Below are 10,977 nucleotides of genomic sequence, written 5' to 3'. Positions count from 1 at the left end.
CAAACAATAACAAAAGAATGAGGTAAAAACTGTTTCACAAGGAGGGTAGTAGATGAGTTGAACAGGCTTAGCAGTCAGATATGAGTGAATCTTTGATATGAGTGCAAATGCAATATATAGCTTGAAGAGAAGGTTAGATAAATTCATAAATGAAGATGAAAGATGATTTTAGGTAAATCTGCCTTGTGTAGGCCAACTGGCCTTATACGGACTCTACATGTTCTCATGTACTACACTGATTCAACTCATTATGGATATTCAATAATAAAACATTATTGCAACATAAGTTAATGCTTTATCGGTACTCACAGTTCCTTTTGATGTTCCACGTGTGAGTACCAGTGCCTTCCTCTCTTGGATTATCTGCAATAGTTAATTTTGTCAATGTCATAGAACCCAGAATAACATTCTTTTACTCATGTTCCTTATAAATTTTAATATAATTGCTTCAAAGGAAACATATAAGGTATTATCGCTTTCCATAATGACATGAAATCTATTAGTTCATTGTATTGCAAGATGCAAGGAATTGCTGTACTACATTTCATAATGAACAATAATTAATATACACCTTTTAGATTTTGATCTGGAACTGCATTTACACAAAGGCTTGACTTTGGTTTCTTTCCAATGTAATTCTTTCCTGAGAAGTGCTTGCTACAAACTGTGTGGTTTCTGTTTAATATTTCATATGGTAGTACTTTCAGTTCTTGAATATCACATGCATTTACCCATGCAAGGCATCTGAAAAGTACAATATAAAATTTAGCAGTTGGCAGAACTTCTAAAATAACATCAAATATTTATCAATCTAACTTAATTTAATCTATCATCATGCCGATCCCTTAAGGGCGTGATCATGGTACAGGAGTCTCCATTTGTTCATGTCCAATCCCTCCACTTTTGCCCATCCCTCCTCTCTGTTAGGTATTTCAACACTCTGTCCTCCCACTTTATAGGGGGTCTTTCTTTCACATCCACAGCATCCAGTCCACTATATCTTCCTTGCCATCTCACTTTTTTTTCCATTTTCTCCAATTGATGAAATAATTTGTTGCATTTGACCACCTCTAACATTCCACAATTCGTTCCTTAATCTTGAAGAGACATACCAAATATTCTATATAAACTTCCATTGCTTTCACCATCCACCTTATTCACACCACATTCACATTTGAGTAAGTGCTTGTAAATTATTAAGAAATCCCGCACATGGGATACAACACAGTCCCATGATCCTATGCTTTTAAACTTATAGTCATTATACCACAGGGACTGGCATGCCAACGGGTCTTTGGTACCCTTTAATCTTTTTGTGCCCCATCCTCAATGTTCCTTATTGTGACATGACACTAAGTTTAGCAAAACAAGGTGAGTAAACCAGGTGGGTGAGTAAACTACAAGCATTACAGAGGCACAACACATATACCTAAAATTAACTATTCAAGATAACATAGGTCACATACACTCACAGAAATGTAAAGAAGATAGAAAAGGAGGTGGATTAGGTAGCAATTATAATCATTTATCTATCTATACATGATGCCTCCTTCCAAGAACTGCCTCTTATCCTTCTCTCTCCCCCTCCTCTCACACACTCTAGCACTTGTCCTCTCATCTCATTCGAGGTCTTCCTGTTGAACCCACCACATCTTCCATAATCAACATATACTCTATTTGTCATCTCACTTTTTGCCATTCTTGCCATGCGACCAAACCACCTCAGGGTGCTTGTGCTGGACTCCTCAACCACGCCACATTTTGTTGACATTAAACTTTAGCTTCCACATTTTGCACACACTATCAAACACATTTGCCAGCTTTTGTAGATCACTTGGTAAAATTACAGTTTAACACAATACATCCTACCTTATTTTTCTCTATCCCAATCCCAACAAACATGGGGACTTGGAAAAGCAGGGTTTTAGGGTGGGGGAAGCCAAATTACTAACCTAACCTAACCCGACCCGACATATACCTAACGTACTAGCCGCCCCTGGACCCCCCCAAAGGGGTTATTAACCTAACCTAACCTGACATAAAGCGTCCTAGCCGTGGGGGCCTCGCTCCCCCAGGACCTTCACAAAGGGGTCGAACACGCGCACAACCATTTACGGCAGAACGGCGTTCAGTGAGTAAATATTTAGAAAATTTTGAAAATTCGTTTGAGTTGTTTATTATTTGAGCCACATGGTGTAACCACTATAAATGCTCCAAATTATGTGATCTACAACTTGAGCATGATCATAAGTACCTTGGGTGTATTGTGTTAAACTGATGAACAGCATCGAACCAAGTTAAATAAACTCATCTACCTCTTCCATTACAAGTCGCTTCAACTTGATTTCACACCTATTCTCGCAAACTAGCCTCATGTTCACTGCATAATAATAATGTGGTGAAGCTAAATAGGTACAGCATGAAAACATGCAGATTTGTTGCCTGCATAACTTTATTTGTGGCAGTTATTATGGGTGTCCTTACCTTTCTTTATCCTTTGGGAATACATGGAACACATGCTGTGGGTTTTCCTTCTTATTTGTAGTGCAGATAACACATCTGTGTCCTTGTCCACTCATCGTGTCTTCTTTGCCTGCTTGAATTCCCGGTGTTGCGAGAAATACCTCAACGTAGAAATAAGTCGCTCTCCTGCCCACCACGCATGCGCACCTAGGGATACACTGCAGGAAAACCTTTGAATTTAGCTTGAATGGAATGATAGGAGGAATAATTAGGCCTAGGAATAGAGAGTATACGATAAGGTAAGTGTCAGACCAACAGGCCAAACAAGCAAGGACTGAGTGAACATCAAAGTAGGGTAATTCTTTTTAAAATTTTCCCTGTTTGTTTGTCATAAATCTTTCTGTTGATTAAAAGTGACGCTCTGATATCCGTGCATGTATTGAATCTAATACAGGACAAGTGAACGATAGCGGTGTGTGATATATATTAAAATGAAAGCGAGTTGGACCTGTCAATGCGAGCTATTTTGCGGTTGCCAGCTAATTCCTACAAGACCGGCTTACCGTATGTAAACATGCAGACGACACACACTGACAAGCAGCGCCATCTGTTCAACCCACGCCTAACTTCTGCGGCGTAATGAAGACCTGGTCGCCGGGCAGCGGTGTGAGGTGAGCGAGTTGTACACCCACGAGTACCTCATCGCGGACGGCGCCGCCTCCACCTGGCAGGTCACGTTCACCCGATGCCCCAGCCCCGCCGCCAGCACAAGCGCCGCACCGCCCGCCGCGCACACCGGGGCGTCTGGGGGAGAAAGAAGAGCCTGGTGAGGGGATGCAGGTCATGCAGCGGCGGTGGCGGTGATGGTGGTGGAGGAGTGGTGGTGGTGGCGGTGATGGTGGTGGTGGTGATGGTACTGGTGATGGTGATGGTACTGGTGCTGGTGCTGGTGCTGCTGGTGCTGATAGTGGTGGTAGTGGTGGTGCTGGTGGTGGTGGTGTTGGTGGTGGTGGTGGTGGTGGTGGGTAGGCAGGTAGTTAAATAATTAGTTTAATAGCTTGTCAAACAACTAGTAAGAGTTAGCTGGTTATATATTTAGTTAGATAGTTAAATAGTTAGTGAAGCAGTCTTTTTTTTAGTATTTTGTGTTCCTATCATATTTTTTTGTGTTGATCCTTTTTTTTATTATCCATTTTTTGGTGTTTTTTTACATTTTTTTTTTCTCTTTTATTATATCATTCATTTTGTGGTGTTATGTGGTGGTCTGGATGAACCTCTTTGTCCCCATAAAAGACTCACCCATAATTAGGTTGACGATGTTAGGGTCATCAAGTGGATGATGTGTGTTTGTATTTTATTATATTAATATTTAATTTTACTATATTTTATTTACTTATTATTTTATTTGTTTCTTTCATTTCATTTTTTTAAAGTTTTATATATTTTCTACGTATTTTATTTTTTATTGGTGTTTTTTTTTCTTTTTTTTTTCCTTTTTACATAGTTTTATTGCTGTTCTTTTTTTCGATGTTGGTTTTCTTTTTCGATGTTTTCTTCACTTTTATATCATCATTTCTTGGTGTTCTTTGTTGGCCTGGGTGAGCCTCTTTCCTCCCAGAAGAGACCCACCCATAATTTTGGCGATGTTAATGTTAGGGCCGAAAGGTGGATGATGTTTCTTTTCTTTTCTCGATGTTGTTCTTGTATATTTTCCTTATTTTCCCTTTCTGATTTTTTTTTTATTTCTACATTATTTTGGGGGCGTTTTGATTACGTTATCCTTTTTTCCGTTCTTTTTATAACATACATTTTTTGGTCTTCTGTTTTAGTCTGGATGATACGTGTGTATCTTATGCTTTTCTCGATGTTATTTTCTAAACTATCCTTTTTTTGGTGTTCTATCTTATCCTTTTTTCCGGTACTTATTTCATATTATTATTTTCTTGTGTTCATTTCTATTATACCTTCTTTTGTTGATTCCCCTTGGTGGATTGTCTACGACACCTATAACGAGCCCCACCTACCCGGTTGGTTGGTTGTGTGTGTGTGTGGGGGGGGGGGGGGGGTTGAATTCGGAGTTTTCCTTCTCCTAAGATGAGGCCAACATTTAACATCGTTTGTTTTATGTAAAATCTGAAGCGTTCTTCGTAGCAACGGATGAAGGCAGGGCCGTATACCTCACAGTCCATCGTGGGCCATCCACTAATACGCGAGGGGCCCTCAGCTAAATGTTAATGTTCGTGGGTCTTTTAAACTGAAAAAAGCTCGATAAAACTGCCTACATTCATCTAAAATAGTTTATTCCATAATAGCGTATAAAATTTTGTTATTTTTTCAACTCGGTCAAACATATGCCCTTTTGCTAAACTATAAAGGAATAGGAAAAATATTCTTAATTCTTTCGAATGGTGACTATTCACAAGTAAATCTTGATAAGTAAGAAATAATGACCGTGCTTAACTTATATTTTGTTGCCAGAAACAAGATATTATACTCATGCATAATGCGTGCATAACATGCCTTGGGTTCTTTTTACATTAGATATTTCCCAGTGTGTCGCGTAGGTACTCTTTTCTTCCATATCTGTTCCCTCTATCCTGTGTCCGCCCAATGCAATTTCTTAATTACCTCCGCCAACGAAGTTGGGAGGAGGTTATATTGTCGGTCCGGTCAGTATGTATGTATGTAGTGTTTATTTATTTATTTGTTTGTTTGTTCGTACGCAGTCTCCTGTGCACAATTTTGCGGATATCTCAACTAATTTTTCAGGCAAACTTCGTGTCCATCCAGAATAGAACCTATGAAATTTATGATGTCAAAAGTCAAAGGTCAAGGTCAAGGTCGCACAAAACGTCAGATTGGCCATAGCTTCTCTTCTCGTCATCGTAGACACTTCAGACTTGGTTCATATTTTAGCTCATGGAAAGACGCACCTTGCATGGCCTTGACCTTTACCTTTGACCTTGACCTCGAAAAGTTTACCAAGGTCAAAGTTTCCAAAAAAATAAAATTTCATCAAATTTCGAAACAAATGCATCCATATGATGCACCTTGCATGTCCTTGACCTTGCCATTTTGACCTTGGCCTCGAAAAGTTCGCCCAAGCTCAGTTTCCAAAAAAAAAAAAAAATATTTCATCAAATTTCGAAACAAATGCTTCCAAAACTAATGCTAATTATGAACTTTACATTTCTGCCCAGAATCGTGCCATATCTATTCTCCGACTAATCAAAAACTCTTTCATTAATATAAAATGCCAAAACCTTGCTTTCTCTAACTCTTCCCGTGACTTCTGGCATCTAGCCAAAAACATCTCCTCCAACTTCACTTCTTCATCTTTCCCTCCACTCCTCAGTCCTGACGGCAACACTGCCGTCTCATCTATCTCTAAGGCTGAACTCTTCTCTCAAACTTTTCTAAAAACTCCGCTCTGGACGATTCTGGGCATATTCCTCCTACTAATCCCCCTCTGACTCCTTTATGCCTGTTATAAAGATTCTTCAAAATGATGTTTTCTATGCCCTCTCTGGCCTCAATCCTCAGAAGGCTTATGGACCTGATGGAGTGCCTCCTATTGTCCTTAAAAACTGTGCCTCCGTGCTGTCACCCTGCCTGGTCAAACTCTTTCGCCTCTGCCTGTCAACATATACCTTTCCTTCCTGCTGGAAGTATGCCTTCATACAGCCTGTGCCTAAGAAGGGTGACCGTTCCAATCCCTCAAACTACCGTCCTATAACTTTACTTTCTTGTCTATCTAAAGCTTTTGAATCAATCCTTAACCGGAAGATTCAAAAGCACCTTTCCACTTCTGACCTTCTATCTGATCGCCAGTATGGGTTCCGCAAGGGGCGTTCTACTGGCGATCTCCTAGCCTTCTTACCTGACTCTTGGTCATCCTCTCTTAGCCGTTTCGGTGAAACCTTTGGTATTGCGCTGGACATATCAAAAGCTTTTGATAGGGTCTGGCACAAATCTTTGCTTTCCAAACTACCCTCCTACGGTTTCTAACCTTCTCTCTGTACCTTTATCTCCAGTTTCCTTTCTGACCGTTATATTTCTGCTGTGGTAGGCGGTCACTGTTCTTCCCCTAAACCTATTAACAGTGGTGTCCCACAGGGTTCTGTCCTATCTCCCACTCTCTTTCTGTTGTTCATTGATGATCTTCTTTCCAAAACGAACTGTCCTATCCATTCTTACAGCGATGATTCCACTCTGCATTACTCAACTTCTTTTAATAGAAGACCCACCCTACAGGAACTTAACGACTCAAGGCTGGAGGCTGCAGAACGCTTAGCCTCAGACCTTACTATTATTTTCGATTGGGGCAAGAGGACCCTGGTGTCCTTCAACGCCTCAAAAACACAGTTTCTCCACCTATCCACTCGACACAATCTTCCAAACAACTATCCCCTATTCTTTGACAACACCCACCTTTTTTTTTTTTTTTTTTTTTTTACATTGCTGCCTATTGCGCCGGTAGGCTTCTTCCCGGTGGATCCTGATGGTCGGTCCAAGGCTTCATTCCGGTGGCTCCTGATGGTCGGCCCAGCCCGTTCGGGCGCAGGCGAGTGTTTATAGTGGCGCCATCTTGCATTGGCTCATGCTGCCCTCCCAGAGCTCATTTTTGATCCTTGAATCTAGAGTCCGGGTTGATAGGTGGTCTTCTGGACAGCATGTGGGTAGTTTTAAGCCACTCGGCGGCGGCTGAAAAATCCCAGCTTGGTGGCACCGGGCGGGGATTGAACTCGCGTCCTCCTGAACACGAGGCCGTTACTTTGACGACTCAGCCACCGCCTCCCCAAATATCACCTTCCTCAACACTAAACATCCTCGGTCTATCCTTAACTGAAAATCTCAACTGGAAACTTCATATCTCATCTCTTACTAAATCAGCTTCCTCGAGGCTGGGCGTTCTGTACCGTCTCCGCTAGTTCTTCTCCCCCGCACAGTTGCTGTCCATTTACAGGGGCCTTGTCCGCCCTCGTATGGAGTATGCATCTCATGTGTGTGTGTGTGTGTGTGTGTGTGGGGGGGGTCCACTCACACAGCTCTCCTTGACAGAGTGGAATCAAAGGCTCTTTGTCTCATCAGCTCTCCTCCTCATACTGATAGTCTTCTACCTCTCAAATTCCGCCGCCATGTTGCCTCTCTTTCTATCTTCTATCGATATTTTCATGCTGACTGCTCTTCTGAACTTGCTAACTGCATGCCTCACCTACTCCCGCGGCCCCGCTGCACAAGACTTTCTATTCATGCTCACCCCTATACTGTCCAAACCCCTTATGCAAGAGTTAACCAGCATCTTCACTCTTTCATCCCTCACGCTTGTAAACTCTGGAACAATCTTCCTTCATCTGTATTTCCTCCTGCCTATGACTTGAACTCTTTCAAGAGGAGGGTATCAGGACACCTCTCCTCCCGAAATTGACCTCTGATTTTGAACACTCCTTTAATCTCTGTTCTGGAGCAGTAAGTAGCGGGCTTTTTTTTTTTTTTTTTTTTTTCCATTACGCCCTTGAACTGTCTCCGTAGCTGTAAAAAAAAATTGGTGCATAGGATAACAGTTAAAGCCCATACCAATTTTCAGGACGATCTTTGGCGGAGGTGTGCACTCTCCGAGTGCTATGCGTCTAGTTTTAACTGCCTTTCTACCTCCTACACCCCCAGGATTGTTACTAATCAGACCAGAAAACATCCATTGCCTACTTACTCTATAATTATTATTATTATTATTATTATTATTATTATTATTATTATTGTTATTACTTTTTATCATCATCATCGTATAGAGTAGTAGTATTTAAACTAGTATTAGCCTATTACTCTTTATTACTCTCCACATATACTTTACTTCCAGTTACTCATTTTGCTTTGTACAATTGCGTCATATTATTACCAAGAGTGAATATCAGATCGTTGGATCATTATTACAGTGAATATCAGATATATGGATAATTTTTGGAGGTGATCATTATCTAGTAAAGTGGTTCGTGGAAGCATACATTCCACGTTCTTTCTCTTCTCCTCATGCTAAAAAGCCTTGGTTTAATAATACTTGTTCTCGTGCTATTAAAGATAGAGAGGCAGCTCACAAAAGGTTCCAGAGCCTTCGAACTCCCACTAACTTTGACCTTTACATTTCAGCCCAGAATCGTGCCAAATTTATTCTCCAACTTACCAAAACTTCTTTTATCAATCGAAAACGTCAACCCCTTCCTTCTTTTAATTCTTCCCGTGACTTCTGGCATCTAGCCAAAAATATCTCCTCCAATTTCACTTCTTCCTCTTTCCCTCCTCTCCTTAACCCTGACGGCAGCATTGCCGTCTCATCTGTCTCTAAGGCTGAACTCTTCGCTCAAACTTTCTGTCAGAACTCCACCTTGGACGATTCTGGGCATATTCCTTCTACTCATCCCCCCTCTGACTCCTTTATGCCTGTTATTAAGAATCTTCCAAATGATGTTTTCTATGCCCTCTCTGGCCTCAACTCTCAGAAGGCTTATGGACCTGATGGAGTGCCTCCTATTGTCCTTAAAAACTGTGCTTCTGCGCTGACACCCTGCCTGGTCAAACTCTTTCGTCTCTGCCTATCAACATCTATTTTTCCTTCCTGCTGGAAGTATGCCTTTGTACAGCCTGTGCCTAAGAAGGGTGACCGTTCTAATCCCTCAAACTACCGCCCTATAGCTTTACTTTCCTGTCTATCTAAAGCTTTTGAATCAATCCTTAACCGGAAGATTCAAAAGCACCTTTCCACTTCTAACCTTCTATCTGATCGCCAGTATGGATTCCGCAAGGGGCGTTCTACTGGCGACCTTCTTGCTCTCTTAACTGACTCTTGGTCATCCTCTCTTAGCCGTTTCGGTGAAACTTTCTCTGTTGCGCTAGACATATCGAAAGCCTTCGATAGAGTCTGGCACCAGTCTTTGCTTTCTAAACTGCCCTCTTTCGGATTATATCCCTCTCTCTGTTCCTTTATCTCCAGTTTCCTTTCCGGCCGTTCTATCTCTGCGGTGGTAGACGGTCACTGCTCTTCCCCTAAACCTATCAACAGTGGCGTTCCACAGGGCTCTGTCCTATCACCCACTCTCTTCCTGTTATTCATCAATGATCTTCTTTCCATAACAAACTGTCCTGTCCACTCATAGGCCGATGACTCCACTCTGCATTATTCAACTTCTTTCAATAGAAGACCCTTTCAACAGGAAGTACACGACTCCAGACTGGAGGCTGCAGAACGCTTAACCTCAGACCTTGCTATCATTCCCGATTTGGGCAGAAGGAACCTTGTGTCCTTCAATGCCTCAAACACTCAATTTCTCCACCTATCAACTCGACACAATCTTCCAAACACCTATCCCCTATTCTTCGACAACACTCAGCTGTCACCGTCTTCAACACTAAACATCCTCGGTCTATCCATAACTCAAAATCTTAACTGGAAACTTCATATCTCCTCTCTCGCTAAATCAGCTTCCTCGAGGTTGGGCGTTCTTTATCGTCTCCGCCAGTTCTTCTCCCCCGCGCAGTTGCTATCCATATACAGGGGCCTTGTCCGCCCTCGTATGGAGTATGCATCTCACGTGTCTGGAGGCTCCACTCACACAGCTCTTTTGGACAGAGTGGAGTCTAAGGCTCTTCGTCTCATCAGCTCTCCTCCTACTGATAGTCTTCTACCTCTTAAATTCCGCCGCGATGTTGCCTCTCTTTCTATCTTCTATCGATATTTCCACGCTGACTGCTCTTCTGAACTTGCTAACTGCATGCCTCCCCCCCTCCCGCGGCCCCGCTGCACACGACTTTCTACTCATGCGCATCCCTATACTGTTCAAACCCCTTATGCAAGAGTTAACCAGCATCTTCACTCTTTCATCCCTCACGCTGGTAAACTCTGGAACAATCTTCCTTCATCTGTATTTCCTCCTGCCTACGACTACGAGGGTATCAGGACACCTTTCCTCCCGAAATTGACCTTTCTTTCGGCCACCTCTTTTGATTCTTTTTAAGACCAGCGAGTAGCGGGCTTTTTTTATTATTGTTTTTTTTTTGTGCCCTTGAGCTGTCTTCTTTTTTGTAAAAGAAAAAAAAAGTGTATGTGGGGTTCTTTTCGACTGATATGGCGTCTAGAGCTAGCATGATCATCATTCTTTATTATGATGACAAAGACCATGTCAAAATTTGCCACATTAAATGAGAAATTACATAAAGTTCGGCAGCTTTTCCTCGTCGCCAAGCCATCCTCCAGCAGCGCTCCGACACCCATGATCGCACATGCATTTTTCACAAAAAATAGGATACCAATCACATTTGCATCGACATATATCCACAGGTGAATACTTAGGCCATGTTCACACCAAGCTGTGACACCTGAGATTCATTAATAATGACAGGGGAAGGAAAAATGTAGGGCCTTCCTGTCTCTAATTAAGCGACGTCAATGAAACCGTACACGGCCTGAGATGGTATCAAGACCTGTGTGTAACAACTACATCAACACCAACTGCTCCCACTACT

At 42.0% G+C, this 10,977-nt stretch overlaps 1 protein-coding gene across 1 annotated transcript in view; it reads right to left on the bottom strand.

The window, feature by feature from the left end:
• Positions 1–3,074: 3,074 nt before the first annotated feature.
• LOC126994145 (carcinoembryonic antigen-related cell adhesion molecule 20-like) overlaps positions 3,075–10,977 on the bottom strand; it is an 83,099-nt gene continuing 75,196 nt past the window's right edge. Inside the window, 2 exon segments of the mRNA XM_050853396.1 lie at positions 3,075–3,124; positions 3,127–3,267. Of these exon segments, the coding sequence (XP_050709353.1) occupies positions 3,075–3,124; positions 3,127–3,267 (191 nt within the window).

This window comes from Eriocheir sinensis, unplaced genomic scaffold (genome assembly GCF_024679095.1).
Source record: "Eriocheir sinensis breed Jianghai 21 unplaced genomic scaffold, ASM2467909v1 Scaffold729, whole genome shotgun sequence".
In the NCBI taxonomy this organism is placed as follows: domain Eukaryota; kingdom Metazoa; phylum Arthropoda; class Malacostraca; order Decapoda; family Varunidae; genus Eriocheir; species Eriocheir sinensis.
Note: the sequence above shows the minus strand (reverse complement) of the source record. Positions and strands in the feature narration are given on the sequence as shown.